The sequence below is a fragment of the Rhincodon typus genome, chromosome 24 (assembly GCF_021869965.1).
Source record: "Rhincodon typus isolate 14 chromosome 24, sRhiTyp1.1, whole genome shotgun sequence".
Taxonomy (NCBI): Eukaryota; Metazoa; Chordata; class Chondrichthyes; order Orectolobiformes; family Rhincodontidae; genus Rhincodon; species Rhincodon typus.
The window spans coordinates 31,302,172-31,319,104 of NC_063355.1; the positions used below are offsets into that span (position 1 = coordinate 31,302,172).

General features: G+C 39.0%; 1 protein-coding gene across 1 annotated transcript in view; it reads right to left on the reverse strand.

Moving 5' to 3' along the window:
* Nucleotides 1-16,351, reverse strand: part of grk3 (G protein-coupled receptor kinase 3) — a 267,076-nt gene extending 250,725 nt beyond the window's left edge. The window contains exons 1-2 of the mRNA XM_048611731.1: nt 15,699-16,351; nt 5,368-5,444 (exon numbers count right to left, since the gene is read on the reverse strand). Of these exons, the coding sequence (XP_048467688.1) occupies nt 5,368-5,444; nt 15,699-15,811 (190 nt within the window). The 5' untranslated portion in view covers nt 15,812-16,351. The remainder of the gene's footprint in view (nt 1-5,367; nt 5,445-15,698) is intronic.
* Between the last annotated feature and the right edge of the window lie 582 nt (nt 16,352-16,933).

A 16,933-nucleotide genomic window follows, 5' to 3' on the forward strand; every position in this document is an offset into this window, starting at 1 on the left:
CTTTCTTGTGGTAGGTAGTAAGATACAAAGCTGCGTACTAATCAGGCAAGACATGCAGTGAAATGAAGTCAACAAAAAGCAACAATCTCCCTTAATCGGCATCGCTTCACTGTCCAGTGAAAATCTTATCTTGATGCATGAAACTTACTTGGAAAATGCAGCTTTCTTCCAACTCAAGAAAGGCCTCGCTGGACTTCTCCCATGACTCTCAGATTCCCTGCCAAAGCCCAGAGTTGTTCAGGCTCCTTGAAGATTCCCCCATAATTTATGTCCAGCTCTCACCATAGCACTGCTCAGTGCAAGTCTTTCAGAGGAGCCCAGTATTCGTTCTGCATAACACTCTGTTTTTGCTGGCCGGTTTTCCGTTAATTATGCTGACTAAAGATGCTGATGTCATTTTGCTGGATTAGTTCTGTGAATAGTACAGTTAATCTCATACATTTAAACCTTCAACAGGTGTAGTAAACCAACCATTTTGCACTGTTAGACATTTTTAAAAAAAACAAGTAACTAAATTCTTTGAAATCCAAAAGGTCCCACAAAATTAATTGTTCAAAATATATTATAAAGCAGAATTTAACTATCACAATCACCAGCAATACCAACAGCCAAATTCTTAAATAACAGAACACATACCCATCAATCAGAAATTCTATTTCACACATCTAACATTTTCACATGTTCTAAGATTGTTAGCTTTCCTAATTTTAGGCTGCAAAATTGAAATTAGATTGCTGCAGTTGTCAGATGTTGAAATTGTCCGCCAACACACTTTTAGATGCTGCTTCTTGCTGGCACCATTGCAGATCTGAAGACTTAAAGATTGGTAATCTGCATCTGCTCTGTGGGTGTTGTTAAAAACTTGTTTTTGAAATAGATTAATTAGCTTCCATTGAGCTGCACTTGTTTATCTTTCCCTCCCCAATAACATTCATTTTGACCATTGCCTGTCTGAAGGTTATACATGAATCAGATCCTTTGTCCAGCTATCATATAAACCCATACATAAATTTCAAAATAAATCCTTTTTTGGGGTAACAGATTTGCTACCTATTACAGAATCTTTTCTAAGCACTAAACAAAAGAATGTGAGCTTACTAATTTTCATTTTAAACCACAATATAAAAGGGCTAAAATGGCACTATCAGGAGCAGATCAATCAGACATTACTATACAAGATGGGGTCAAACAGACGGTTTTGTCTCTTAAAAACATGCAAGATAAAATTTTACTGTAGTATGAAGAAAGAATTTTCAAAACGAAGCCAAGGCAGCCACTGAAGTTTGCTTCCCCCAAGAAGATACAGCAGTGCCCTAGGAGAGTCTTGATTACAGGCTCACATTGATTTTAACAAAACAGTTTTCCATGCACAGAAAGACAATGAAAATTTCCCTTGTACTTGTGCAATTTTTAACAGAGAACGTATCATAATAATGAGAAGGCTTTAATGGTACTCGGAACGTGCAAAGAGTCAAGCGAAGTCAATCAATAAATGTATTACCTTCAAAATGCTGTTCACTCTCTAGATTTCCCACAATTCAGATTAGCAAATGGGCTACCTGCTTTATTCTTGTGTCTGAACAGAACCGCACTGTTCCATGCACCTGGAAATTATCGAGCGATGGGACATAACATGTAATAGCCAAAACATTGCACAACATGGCGGCACGGTGGCTCAGTGGTTAGCACTGCTGCCTCACAGAACCAGGGACCTGGGTTTGATTCCACCCTCGGGCAACTGTGTGGAGTTTGCACATTCTCCCCGTGTCTGCATGGGTTTTCTCCAGGTGCTCCGGTTTCCTCCCACAGTCCAAAGGTGTACAGGCTAGGTGGATTGGCCATGTTAAATTGCCTGTAGTGTTCAGGGATGTGTAGATTAAGTGGGTTATAGGGGGATGGGTCTGGGTCGGATGCTCTGGGAGTCGGTGTGGACTTGTTGGGCAGAAGGGCCTGTTTACACACTGTAGGGATTCTATGATCTATGATCTACGATCGATGACGGGAGAGTGAATCATGACTTGAAACAAATAATGAGCCACCCTATGTAGGGCTGTAAAATGGAACAGAATAAATACTAACTGCATCTTGCAATTATCCAGATTGCAATCACCATTTCTCCTAGAAATACAATGCAACATATTGAATGTAATTGGGAAAGCTCATTTGAATTATTAACCAATATCCTCAGTTAAAGTCTCATTGTAAACTTTATACATTTTCACAGGAACACGGCTTCTAACATGCAGAGCGCAGGCCTTCTTTCTCTAGACCTTTCTATCCTTTATGTCATATTGCTGCTTACAGTCAAGTTTTGCAAACTGCTAACTCATTACTGATTTCCAGCAGTAACACAGCCATTTATGCCATTCTGCAGTCTTCTTACTATAGAGCTTTGAATGGTAGGGAACCTGTAGAGCTATAATAGTTGTGTTGTTCATGGAGGCCAACATCCATAGATGCAATGGGCTTAGCGGGTGCTGTGGATCTAAAAAGAATAAAACTTGTTCAACCAGGATTCACTTCACAGTGATTTCATTTTTCAGACTCATTTTGTTAACCATAAAGGAAGCTATTCAAGACCATATCTGCACACAATCCCTGTGAGATTTTTAAAGTTATTAGCATTTCTATTAAAACTTTAGCATAAAAAACAGTATAACCAACTTAAAATTTGGCACATATCACCCAAGTATAGGAAATTCCATTGGGTTAAATCCTTCCAAATCTACCTTATTCCAAAAACATATTCTCATTCAGAGAGAATTACATAAGTTTAAAATATATCACCTATTCTCTTCATACAAAAGTTGGGTGAATCAAACTACTTTCAATTCACTCAACAAACTTCATTTTTAGGGTTTTCAACATTTGAAAAAAAAAAGTCAAAAGTCAGTTTACAGAGACATAAAGAAAGGATACCAAGCCAAAGGATGAGATATTAAAATGTTACTCGTCAGAAAGATGGGTATAAAAAGAATGATTTTAACAAGAAAGAAAGAGTGGTGAATAAAATCTAACTCATCAAACTCACTTCTCTTTCATTCCCAGTATAAAAGTTCCAAATGAAGAATTCTTATCAAATGCGGAACAGAAATGTAATTAACCATTCCTTTCTCATTGACATTGTGTAAAATTCCAATACATACGAGTAGTTTCCTAAATTTTCTTGAAGTACATAGAACATAGAACTGTACAGCACAGTACAGGCCCTTCAGCCCACGATGTTGTGCTGAATGTTTACCCCAAACCTAAGGTCTATCGAACCTCCACCCCACCTAATACTATCATCCATATGCCTATCTAACAGCCGCTTAAATGCCCTTAATGAGGCCGACTCCACTACCCTCTCCAGCAATGCATTCCATGCTCCGACCACTCTCTGAGTAAAGAACCTACCTCTGACATCTCCCCTATATCTACCTCCACTCACTTTAAAACTATGCCCCTTCGTAATAGCTACCTCCACCCTAGGAAAAAGTATAGAACATAGAACTATGAAGCAACATTTCATAAAAAGATGAGATAAATATGAGAGATATTGAACTGTCCAGAAATACATTTTCAGCTCCTCTGCTGCATTTCATTCTCTACTGTAGCAGTACATGTAACCCCTACAATGGCTGATAACATATTGTCTTTTTCTAAAATTAAACCTGAAGTCCAAGCCCCTTATGTTCACCACTTTATAAATTAGAAAGACTTTTACCACTAATAAGGAACTCTTTTGGAACCAAAAATAACACATTGAATGAGTCTGAGAAATTGTTTTACTGAACTTTACTCAAACAATATTTTTCCAACAGCTAAATGTTGGTGAACGTAATCACTTCAGAATAGATGGTAGATAGACAAGACCCCAGGATTAATGGAGTATCAGAAAAAGTGAATGATGAACAGCCTGTTAGTAACAGGATGAACCCATCACTTGTGGCTCCTGCGTGATAAGACTTTGCAAACATTAAAACAATATCATCTATCAATGTTAAATTTCATGAACAAATATAGAAAATAAAACAGATCAACGGAATCCTGCCCTTCAAATCTAGAGGACGAGAATACACGGGACAGACATTTGTGTTACAGCAATACAAAATCCTGGTTAGGCTACAAGTGTAATATTGAACCGTATTGGGCTGACACCTTAGAAAAGATATAATAGCCTGGGAGAAGTCTTTATTTCAACTTAAGTACAAAATTTAGTCATTTACTATAATTGATTGATTGAAGATGGTGACGCCTTTGGTAGGATACTAGAGACATTCAGAAGGGTTATACCAATGTATGGGAGTAAAATCAGTGACATATCAGAAAGGGAAGCTGCCACATTGGTCTGGCTTCAGCCCGGCCAATCAGATTGCGCATGCAAATCCACCAGGCTCAGGAAACAATCGAGCATTCAGGAGGAGGCAAGGCAGCATCTTTCATGGGTAGTACAGGCAACATGCAAACATGACTGATGATACTTCAGATCAATTAGGATCATTTCTTTCCCCCACTTCAATCTTGCTGCTGCATCTATTTCATTATTCAACTTAACTGAAGTTAGTGCATCGAACTCTACTTCTCAATCTCTCCCCTCAGCTGAGGTGTTGTGACCCTCAGGTTAAAATGTCGCCAGTTGTCTCTCACTAATAAAAGAGCAGCTCTATGGTCTGGCAGGACTATGGTGACTTAACCGTTACCTGCATTGGTCAAATCAACAGCTTTGTCAAAACGCTCTCCACCCTCACCATACTTGAAACCAGATAAAGTTTAAAAACAAAATAATGCATTTAAACAACAACACAATTAAAAACAGGTTTGTGTTCAAATGTTGCCATAGCTAGTTAACTTGGTAGGTCCCTGATCTATTTAGACCAAGTCCCTTGTTCAATGTCTAGTCAATGCTGAACTACTTGAACATGATCAGGTGAAACTACAGTTGGCATTTTTATCCTTAGGTTAGTGTGAATAAACAAAGGGTTTCCACACTGCCAATTAACTGGCGACTTCTCCTGGAAAGTATGCTTTTGTGGATCGGGCTTCAGTGTGATACATATTTGAAACTTCTCTAAAAATAGTTTATTTCTAGCCTATACATATGAAGACTGAGTATTTTGTTATGTGCCGGATGGCTCCAGGCACACTCAAAGCCCCATCCCTGAACAAGTTGCAACTTCAGGAGAGGAATGAAGAAAGAGATAAAAATAATCATCAAGTGAACAATAATCAAGTATGATCTCTAGGACTCTAGAAAAGCCTGCATTCAAAGGGTTGAATTTCACACCCTCTGTAAAAACACATGATGTATGCCACTCTTGTGAACAAACAAATCTGAAAATTTAAACTGCAGCAGAAAAACATCACCACTGAAATTTTTTCACTCACCAATTTTCTGATTGAAAATCTTCTCAAAGGTTAGTTCATCTCTTTCCTCCAGGTACTTTTGCATAACACTGCGTATGCTAAAAATAAAGAATAAAAATGTATAAATCTTCCAATGTTTCATTAAACTGCAACATGTTGATTTCTGACAAATTGGATGAAATCCCATACATTTCACCAGAGACTGAGACATTTGATGTGCTTTAACTAGCTTCTCAAAGACAAGTGAGGAACAAATTATGATTGAGGAGGGAGCATGCCGCACAGAGTGTATTTCAATATTATAGTAACAGTCCAGACATGTAAAGGAATGCAATGTGGTCATGATAATTTCACTGGACTAGCAGTCCAGAGACCCAGGCAAATGTTCTGCCGACATAGTTGGCCTTAAACCTATGACAGATGGCGAAAAATGAATTTAGTAAAATGTGGAATTAAAAACCTGTCTAATTGCAACCATGTAACAATTGTCACAAAAGACCCATCTGATATACTAGTGCATTTTAGGGAAGGAAATCTGACATCCTTACCTGGTCGTGACCTACATGACACTCCAGAGCAATATGGTTGGTTGCCTCTTAACTGCACTCCAAACAATTACCAAGCTGTTCAGCTGTATCAAACTATCTGGAACCAAACTGGACAGAAGACCTAGCATCACCTGGACACCAGAAACAACAATGGCAAACAAGGCCCTTTCAACCCTGGAAAAAATCTGGGGGCTTGTGCAAAGTTGAGAGAGAACTATATCTCACAGGCTAGTCAAGTGACACTGTCTGAGCTATGATTCCAAGAATAATGACTGTCCCAGACCCCACCATTACCATCCCTGGATATGTCCTTTCCCACCAGCAGGACAGACTCACCAGAGGTGATGCAACAGTAGTACAGCTGACAGGGAGGTACCCTGAGAGTCTTCAACATTGACTCCATATCCCATTAAGTTTAAGTTTACAGCATCAGGTCAAACGTGGGAAACTCCCTACTGATTACCATGTACCCGACTTCCAGCTGATGAACCAATACTCCTCCAAATTAAATGCCACTGGGAGGAACTAGCGATGCTGGCAACAGTGCAGAATGTACTATAGGTGGGGAACCTCGATATTCATCACCAAGAGTGACTCAATAACACCATGACTGCTCTGAGCTGATTGAGAGCCAAAGGATATAACTACCAGACTCAGTCTGTGGCAGGCGGCAAGGGAACCAACAAGAGGGAAGTTTATTAGATCTCATCTTCATAATCAACCTGTTACAGATGTCAGACCATGACAGTATTGTAGGAGAAACCACCAGGAACAGTCATTAGCTTCAATCATGTTGTTGGCACTACCACCATACTAAATGGAACAGACTTTGAACAGAATTAGCAACTCGAAATTGAGTTGCCTAAAGACGTTTTTGCTCATCAGAAACAAAAAAACATACTCAACCACAATCTATAACGTTATGGCTAACATACCCCCACTCTGCAATTACTATCAAGCAGGGAAATCAGTTCAAAGAAGAGTGCCTGTGGAGATGCCAGATTAGCACCATGCATTCATAACGATGAGGCATCTGCTTGATGCAGCTACAAGATTGGAATAATTGCATGCCAAAATGTACAAAGTAAGCCCCATCTATCAAACCCACAAAAAAGAATCAGATCTAAGTACAGATCAATATCCAGATGGGAACAGTCATAGACAAATAAACAACTAACAGTAGGAGGTGGTCCCTCATCTACATCCTCATAAAGGTGGGAGAAGCCCAGCACCTTAGTGAAAAAGGTAAGGCTGAAGCATATGCATCCATCTTCAGCCAGAAGATCAATCTTAACCTCCCCCGGTGTTCCTCAGCATCAGCCAATTCAATTCACTCTGTGTTATCAAGACACAACTGAAGGCTACAGGCCCTAACAAACTTCCAGCAATAGTCCCGAGGATTTGTTCTTCAGAACTAGCCTCACCCCTAGCCAAGCTACTGAATACAGCCACAACATTGGCATTCACCCAGCAACAATAAAAATTGCTCAGGTTTGTCTTGTCCATAGAAAGCAGGACAAATCCAACCTGGCCAAGTACCACTAGCCTACTCTCAATCAAAGTGAATGGGCCATTGTCAATGCTTAAAAGCCACAATCACTCAGCAACATTCATCGATTCTCAGGGTGGGTTCTAGAAAAGTCCCTGAGTTTTTGACCTCAATTACATCCTTGATCCCAACAAGGACAAAACAGCTAAATGCCAGAGGTGAGGTGAGAGTGACTGCCCTTGATATCAAGGCAGCATTGGACCAAGAGTGGCATCAAGGAGCCCTAGCAAAGCTGGGGTCAATGGGAATCGGGGAGCAAGCTATTCACTGGTAGAGGTCGTACGTGGGACAAAGGAAGGCAGTTATGATTGTTGGCGGTCAATCGTCTCTGCAGATGTTCCACAGGCTAGTATACTAGCCTCATCATCTGCAGCTGCTTCACCAAAGACCTTCCACCTATCAGAAGGTCAGAAGTTGGGGTGTTTGCTGATAAATGCACAACATCCAACACCATTCATGACGCCTCAGAATTGAAGCAATCCATGTTCAAATGCAACAGGACCTGTCTTAGGCAGACAACTGTTAAATAACATTCACAGGCAATGAACATCTCCAACATGAAAGAATTTAAATTATCACCTTGATGTTGAATTGTATTACCATTGCTGAAGCCCCTCACTAACAACATCCCATGAGTTATCACGGACCAGAAACTGGGCTCGACAGTCATATAAATAGTGTGGCGACAAGATCAGGTCAGAGGCTAGGAATTTTGCTGCAAGTAACTGATTTCCCTTTAGTTTTATTTTATTCTGCACAGAGGTGTGTGTTGGCAGCAACTTCCAAAACCAGAAGTCAATGCTGGGAATGGTATCAGCACACTGATTGGCATGAGCACCACACAGCTTATAGAAAACATTGCAAGTAACTTGTGTCGTATTTCACCAAAGACTGTCCACCACCTACAAGGAACAAGTCAGGAGTATGAGGGAATATTCTCCTCTTGTCCGGATGAATGCAGATCCGACAACATTCAAGAAGTTCAACACCAATCAGGTCAAGGCACCCAATTTGACTGGCACCTCATCCATGATCTTGACCACTGAGAAGGACAAATGTAGCAGGCGTACGTGACACCACCACCTGCAAGTTCAGCTCCAATTCATACATGCTGCTTGTTTGGAACCATATCACCAATCTTTCAATGTTGTTTCGTCAAAATTTTAGAACTTCCTGTCTATAGCGTTGTTGATGTCCCTATACCCAAAAGGTCTATACATGTTCAGGGTAGCTGGTCATCACATCCTTCTCCAAGACAATTAGGAATTGGCAATAAATGTTGCCAGAGTTGATGACACCCAAATACCAAGGCAGAAAAAAGCTTTTTGGTAAATTATATTTCCTCCTTTCGACATTTCTTTGGTTCTGTAAAGTCACAAGTCCTGTTAAGCTAAAGGGAAGACAGCAATCCTAGTCTTTCAATGCTAATCTCTGTATTTGGCACTTGTACAGAAGTTCTTTTTCCTCCATCCATGAACAGCTGATTTCTTCCCTCCAACTCAGAAATGACTCTTCCTCTGATTTTATTCTCACATAGCATGCAAATAACCATCCTTCGCCACCATTCTTTGGTAATTTTACGCACGTTCACTCCAAGTACAGCTAGTCCCTCCACTCAGTAACATGGCTGAAGTTATGATAAAGTAAGTTACAACTGCCTATAGTTACAATCTTATGATTTACTATGTTAGCATATTCTTAATTGAACACATTTGTAGGGTATAGCCTTGACCACCAAATGTATGAGTTTTTGTCTAAAGTTCAGGCCAAGAAACTCATTCTCACCACTTATTTACAGATTATATATCATTTGATCACCTGATTTAACCAGCTGCCATCAAATCACAGACAGCAATAGTCAACTGCACTGACAGATAAAAACCACCAAGGATTAAATTGCTTTAGTTTTCTGATACTCTTCATTGATTGCAGGATAAAAAGTGCATGCCGAGTGACACTTAGAAATTGTTGTCAATGTTTTTTATTGTATTGATCCAAGTAAGCTAATGGAAAATCTTCTGTCAATGTACAATTTTATTGTTAAGCTATCATTTCAAATTGTTCCTACCACTACCACCTGCAGTGGTAGATCAGTGACCACCTGGACTTTATTCTGCGTTTATACTAAGCTTGGCATTGTAGTAGTGTCACTTGGTTACCAATGCAATGATCTAATGCAACCAACAAAGACAAAGTAAAGTCTCTCCATGGTTTCCTTATCTCTTGTCCCTGTAACTATACATATATTTCCTCATCAATTACTTACATTCTGCCAACTTTGATCTTGTGCGTGCAACCAGTATTGTACTCACTGGACATCTCTTTCTGAATTCTTCTACTCTTAACCCCACTGTTCATTTTAAGAAACCATCCTAAACTCTCCTAACTCTCTCTCTACAGCTCACCATCATTTTTTCTGCACTTCTTTTACCTATTTTATTTTTGTCCTTCGTATGTAAAAGCTGTCATATTTTCTACATTAACGGAGTAATATAAGTCAAGTTGTCACTTGTTTTATACAAGTAACAATTTCAAATTAATCCTTAAAAATTTGTTCACTTTATATTGCAACTGACGCAGTGCATCCATGACTTTCTCCAAATCACTTTCTTCCCTTTGGTTACAGAGTTGGCAAGAAGGTTGCAATGACCCAACAACCTAGCTTGTTGTTATACAAAGGCAATGCACTATATGACAATTAATTGGGCCAGCCTCTATTGTTCTTGATATCATCCCATTCAGAAGATATTAGACAAAAAAAAACACACTTCCCAAGAGAAAGGATCAAACTCATCCCCTAAATGTTTCCTAATGGGCACACACAGAGCACCATTGATATAAGCTTGTAAACAGGTCACTTGTTGACTGTGCAAATACTAGTGGAACCATTACAGTGCAGGATCCAAGGTGAATAAGCACTGAAGCCTGATGGCACATGCCCAACAATACTGAAAAAAAAATCAGAGATAGTGGGTTTGTCCACAGTTTTCCATTCCTTAAATATGGAAATTACACCACTGCACACTTTTTTCCAAAAAAGGTGGATGGTCATGGAATTTTATGGATTAGTCAATCTAATATCATTGGGTACAAAGTCTCAGAATCCATAATTTGAGATAAAATTACTAAGTATTCAGAAATGTAAGAGTTAGTCAAGATAGCCAGCACAGTTATATTTTAAGCTAGTCAGGTTTTGAAAAATTTCAGAGCTTCTGAAGTAGTAAGTAATTGAAAACATCAGGCATTTTACATACAATGTCCTGGTGTCTCGTAAGAGATTTGTTTTAACAAAAATCATCATATGCAAGAAGTATAGTTGCACAGAAAGAAATCAAAGTGTTGGGCAAATGGGTTTTGTTTGTATTGGAGAAGGATGTACAGATGGTCCTGTTATTATTTAACTTGAGCATGAGAGGCATCTTAAAATTAACTGAAAACTCAAAAGTCAGGGTTTTGACAAATAAGAATAGCTGTAGAAGACTTCAGGAAAAACAGATAGTTTAAAATGGCAGACTGGCGTCTGATGTGATTTATAGAAGATAAATACACCTGAAGTAATATCTGGGAAAAATAAAACAATGAATGGGAGTACATACTCAATGTAAAGTTTCTAAGGGACACAGGTCAACAGAGAAACTCAAGTATTCAAATACACAATTCTTTGAACATACAAGTGCAAGCACATTTTTATTCAGCAAAAAAACACAACAGTTTTAGATTGAATAAAAGATCAAAATTTGTACAAAATACTGGTCAGTCAATAAATAAATAAATAAATAAAGTGAAATACTGCAGATGTTAGACATCTGAAATAAAAACAAAAAATGCTAGAGAAACTCAACATATCTGGCAGCATCTGTGCAGAGAAACAGAGTTAATGTTTTGAGTCCAAAATGAGTCTCTTTGGAACTTCTAACATTTAAAATAATGTATGCAGTTTTAATGGTCTCACTTTAGAAATACTAAAGACATTTAGATCTTACAACAGGTCAACAGGATGAGTGTAGGGTAAGGAGAAATCCTTAGAAATAGATTTGAAATTTGTGGGGTTATTACCAAAGGAGCAAAGAAGGCTGAAATTAGTTTTAATCAAATTTTCTTTCAAATGACTATGGAATTTGTTAGAGTGAACAAGGAAGAAATATTTCTCGTCATTGAGGAGTCAGTGGCAAGATGCCACCAATTTTAACCTGCTTCAGTCTTTTACAAACAATTTAAGAGAAATTCCTACATAGATCTATCACAGTATGCAATTTGTTTCAGGGAATGCTTGAGGCAAATACCATTGTACAAAAATTAAATAAGTATTTGTAGCAGAGAAAAATACAGGACACTATGAAAGGAGCAGAACAGTGGTAAATAAATCAGAGACCTAATCCCAAAGAACCAACACAGAAATGTCAGGCCAAATAGCTAACTTCTGTTCTGTAAGCTTCTGTGGTTGTATGTGCGACACAGGAAGCACACAAAGCAAGAAACAAATGTTGTCTGCACTACGTTTATTGCTGCCATTCCCCTTCTGGTAGGCTCCTGTCATTATTGAGCCTCAATTTAGGCTGCAGGGACCCAAGCTCAAGTCCTAAAAATCAAGACTCCAACCCTACCACAGCACCTAATCAGTTCTTAAAGTCACAGATTACATCATATCTGATTGCAGCAGAGGAAATCTAACCAGGCTCATCCTTCTCAACTTTTGACACAGCCGACCACACCATCATTCTTCAACCCCTCTCGACCATCATCCAGTTGGATGGAACTTGTGTAGAACTGTTGATGTTCTCCACCCTCTTCTTTTTCTAAAAATAATTTTCTCACATCTCCAGAAGTGAGTGAGAGTCATCACAGTCATGCCCACTCTTATAACCATGACATGAACTTCGTCCTTTCCTGACTCTAACAGCTCTGGTGGTTGGAGTCATACCTGACACAAAGGAAGACGGTTGGGGCTGTTGGAGGTCAGTTATCTCAGTTCTAGGACATCTCTGCAGGAGTTCCTCAGGGTAGTGTCCCAGACTCAATCATCTTCAGCTGCTTCATCAATAACCTTCCCTCCATCATAAGGTCAGAAGTGGGGACGTTCGCCGATGATTGCACAATGTTCAGCACCACTCACGACTCCTCAGATACTGAAGCAGTCCATGTTCAAATGCAAAAAAATCTGGACACTATCCAAGCTTGGGCTGACAAGTAACATCTGCGCCAGGCTATGACTATCATCAAAAAGAGACAATCTAACCTCCGCCCCTTGACATTCAACAGCATTACCATCACTGAAACCCCCACTATTACCATCCTGTGGATTATCATTGAGCAGAAACTCAATAATTCCATCTTAAAAAAACTTCAGAGGTTCCTGGAATCAACAACTGTATATATTTTGCAAATCATTTTTAGCAAAAAATGTTGTGTCCACCTATGTCAGAGTTAATGACACTAGGCAACGAAACATCTATCATGTGCACTCAGTGTTAGCATTAAGCATCTCCAGGTCGAGTACAGGACAGCCTGAATGAAAAGTAAATCTGCCTCTGCCTTGGGGTAGATCTAGAGTAAAAGACAGCTGCAATTCTCTATCGGACACCGAGTGCAGGTACAACTTAACTAAATGCAGAATAATGTTCATCCAAACTGCCTCTCACAATCAAGAAAGCAAAAATTAGGGACAGAGTATTGCTTCACGTGTTCACATCGATATTCCCAGTTCCAACTACACCAAAAATCATTCGGTTCCATCCTGCACTTCAACCATTTCTGTGACTTCTTTGAACCCCATTTATTTCTGTATGTTCCTATTCAGGTTCTGTCTTCTTAAACTAAATCCACCTCTGATTTCAGTGGCAGAATCACAGATCCATAAAAAAGACACGTTGACCTTTGTTGGGATACAGTTCCATGAATTCCAGAAGCCGAATGACATTTCACCAAAGCAATTCCTCAGTTAAGAGTCTAAAGAATGTCAGGTTACTATTCGGCCACGGTGGACAACACTGATCACCACCTCACCTCTTTCCTCACTTCAGGCACTTCTTGGCAAAAGCAACAAGATAACAATCAAAAGTAAGAACCTTTGTTGTTTTTCTTCCTCATTCTTAGTCTTCATGGGCTGATATAAGTGTGAACACCCCAGAGTAGGTCAGGTGGTGCTGAACCTAGGATTTCATTTTTTTTTGCCTCTATACCTGACAGTGTCTCTTCTCTCTCAACGAAAGGGGAACTTCCTTTAAACTAGCCAATCAGCTCCCAAATAATCAATATTACAAACTACTATGGCAAGGAGAGTATGACACATTCAGAATTCTCTTTCATTAGCAAGTGGGTTCTTCATAACTCACTCCCACAGAACTTCTGTATTAAGGGCCTTTTATACTTGTCAAAGCATAATGGTAATTTATTGTCATTCAGTGGATATTATATAAAGCATTTCATTTCTGGAAACTATATATGTATAACTCATGGCTTCACAACATTTATTTCAGGAATATTTTCCACAGACTTTCACTTTATGCAGCAAAAATCCAATGATTGAAAGAAATAACATTTCCGAAAAACACTGAAAAAGCCTTTAAAATGTGAGACAAAATGTTCACACAAATCGCAAATAATGCATGATAGATTGCCATCCATATAAGACTAATTTTAATAAGAAACTTTAAAACTTTTGTGTTTTTTTTTAAATTATTGTTAACAATTAATTAGTTTCCCCCTCTGGGAATCGGCTAACTTGTTTTGTTTCCTGTGAGTGCATCAGAACCACAACAAAAAATGCAAGGCTGGTCAACTGAATTGAAAATTTTATGAAAACGGATGAGGATCTCTTTAAGGAAATAAAGACATAACTTTAATTTTTATTAAATCCTACACCAGCATGTAACAGATTTACAAAGCACTATATTTATACAAAGACTTATAGTTTCCTAAGTATAGCTGTTTATGAGAATACACATGCTCATATACAGAACACTATATTTTTAACATAGTTTGTTTTTTGTGGATAGTAGGGAACAAGTATCAGCAAATTTAGCCAAATTTGAATTAGTTTACATCCTCTTTCTCAAACATGTAGTCTTCAAGCATAGGTTGAGTTACAGCCCTCAAATACATAGTGTTTAACAATCACAAATATTCAACAGACACGTGCATCATAACTGCACTTAAGTTAACGTAATTTTTTTCCTATGCACTTGTTTTAACTTGAATTTCTAACACGTGATTGTGGAAGCTTGAATGTCAAATATATTACTATGGAAGCAAAGTATCCTCAGCTCTCTCCCATAACATACGTTGCACTCTGCTAAGCTGGTGTTTGTACAAGTCAGACAGGAAGGAACTATAAAACCTACACATAGTCTCATTACTCCTAGCATAAGTGGCCTATTTTCAAAAACAAAACCTGATTGAACTTTTCTTCTCCAAAAAATTATTTTTGCTGAAGATACCATGATTTTGTGATCAAATTCAAATTATATTATTCACATTTAATCACACTTGACAAGCCTAAAATTATTCAAACACGTTGCAGGAAGGCATAATCCTAAATTGTGATAAGTACTATTATTTGTTTTAAAAACTTGTCCAATTTAATTTACTCACGAGGCTTTTTTTATTTTAGATATTTTATTTGATTTATTCTTGAACAAATTAAACAAATTCTGAGATAGAATTCTAATTGCCGGATATCTTAATGCAGAAGACCCACGTGACAGCGAGCAAAAAAACCAAATTCAATGATTTTAACCTATATATTTTGGGTTAATACAATTCGTTTGGGAATGTACACTTTTGATTTGTTTTTCAATAATACGCATGATCCTCTGGGCATTTTTTAACATATTATACATTCACCTCAAAACACGTTTTTGGTTAAATTGGTATCAATGAGGTCATAAAATTTTCAACAGAAAAAAAAAGGACAACAAATTTGTGATTCACTCAAATTGGGATATTGACGGTGGGGACACAACGAATGTCTGGTTTGACTGTCGATTCGGTCCCGTTGGACGCGCATGCAGGTTATGCTCACTTGATTTCTTAAGCTCCCGTTAATACCGCATTTTATGATTGAATATACTAACGATATTAATAATTTCTGCAATAAATGACAGCTACTGCTGCTATGTTTTGATGTTAATTCAGAGGTGCTTAGCCAGCTTGTCATGACAAATGAGCTTCAGCTTTTTAAATTCGGATTCAACCTCGGGGTTTGTGCTGGGGATTTTTTTTTTCTTTCCCTCCCAACTCTCTCTTTCATTTCTTACCTGGGCTCTGGAAGTACAATTTTCTTGCTGGCTCTGGCGGCTGGAGTCGATTTGCTTTTCTCCATCGCCATTAAATAGCTCACATCAGCCAACACAGCCTCCAGGTCCGCCATCTTGGTAGGAGAGAGAGAGAGAGCTACAGCAGCAGGGGAACAGTCTTTAGAGCAAAATAGGAGAGGGGCACAGGCTCCCACAAACAACCAGAGACGGGCACCAGGCAGCGTGGGGAGATCGCTGCAACCTCCCCAGGGGAAGAGTCCAGAAACCCTGCTGCAAAACCTGGGAGGGAAGAAAAAACTAGGAGCCTCTTCAAAGAGCTAACAGCCAGAAACTCTGTCCCAACTGTATCATCTGGGAACCAGCCAGGCTTCAGTCCTCATTCCTGGGAATAGGAAACCTTCAGGATGGCTGTTGAGAGAAGATCCTCCTTTTCTAAGTCCCCCTCTCCACTACTCCCCAACTCGGATCTTCTCTGCTCCCAGCGGCCTTTATTTCTCCTCTCTCTTTTTGGTGCAGCCTGATGCTTTCTGTTGTACAGTGGCCATGAGCAGAGACTGTAAGCTTTCCACTTCCTCCTGGTGTCAAAAATGATCTCTCCGAAAACGTGGAACTGGAGTTCTCCTAATTTTCAGACCAGAGGCTCGCTGGCTGGATCCAGGTCACTCACGGTCTGCAGGTTTCTCCTTTGAGGTGAATACGGGAATTCGAGAAGAGCTTTTTTTCTTAAGAAAAACATGTATATCCAAGAAAAAAAGACAGAAACAAGCACGATTTGTTATTTTCTATTTCACTTGCTTTGCCATCTTGAATCAAACATGAGCAGCTAGTTTCACATTTAAAACTGCATCGTGGAGTCGGTGTGAGAGAGGTTTCGTTAAATTCAATTATAATCCCTCGGGTTTACAAACAGGGAAGGACCACAAGTCTCAAGCAGACACATGCATCTTAATTAATGCAAGATACAATTCACAAAAAATAAAATCTCTCGGGGGTCCGGATTTCGTCCGTGGGATTGGCGAACAATTTGGCGGTTATCTACTTGGCTGCGCATCACAGGCAGAACTATCATTGGAATTTAATATCAGACTGGAACTGATGGCCAATCTGATACCGTCCGTTTTATGCCAATTCAAAAACAAATTCCGAGATGAATTTCGAACCCTCGATATTTATTATGCACTGGGATAGGTTGGCTAGTTCAATATATGCGCTCCAATTTCAACAGAAAGTCAAAT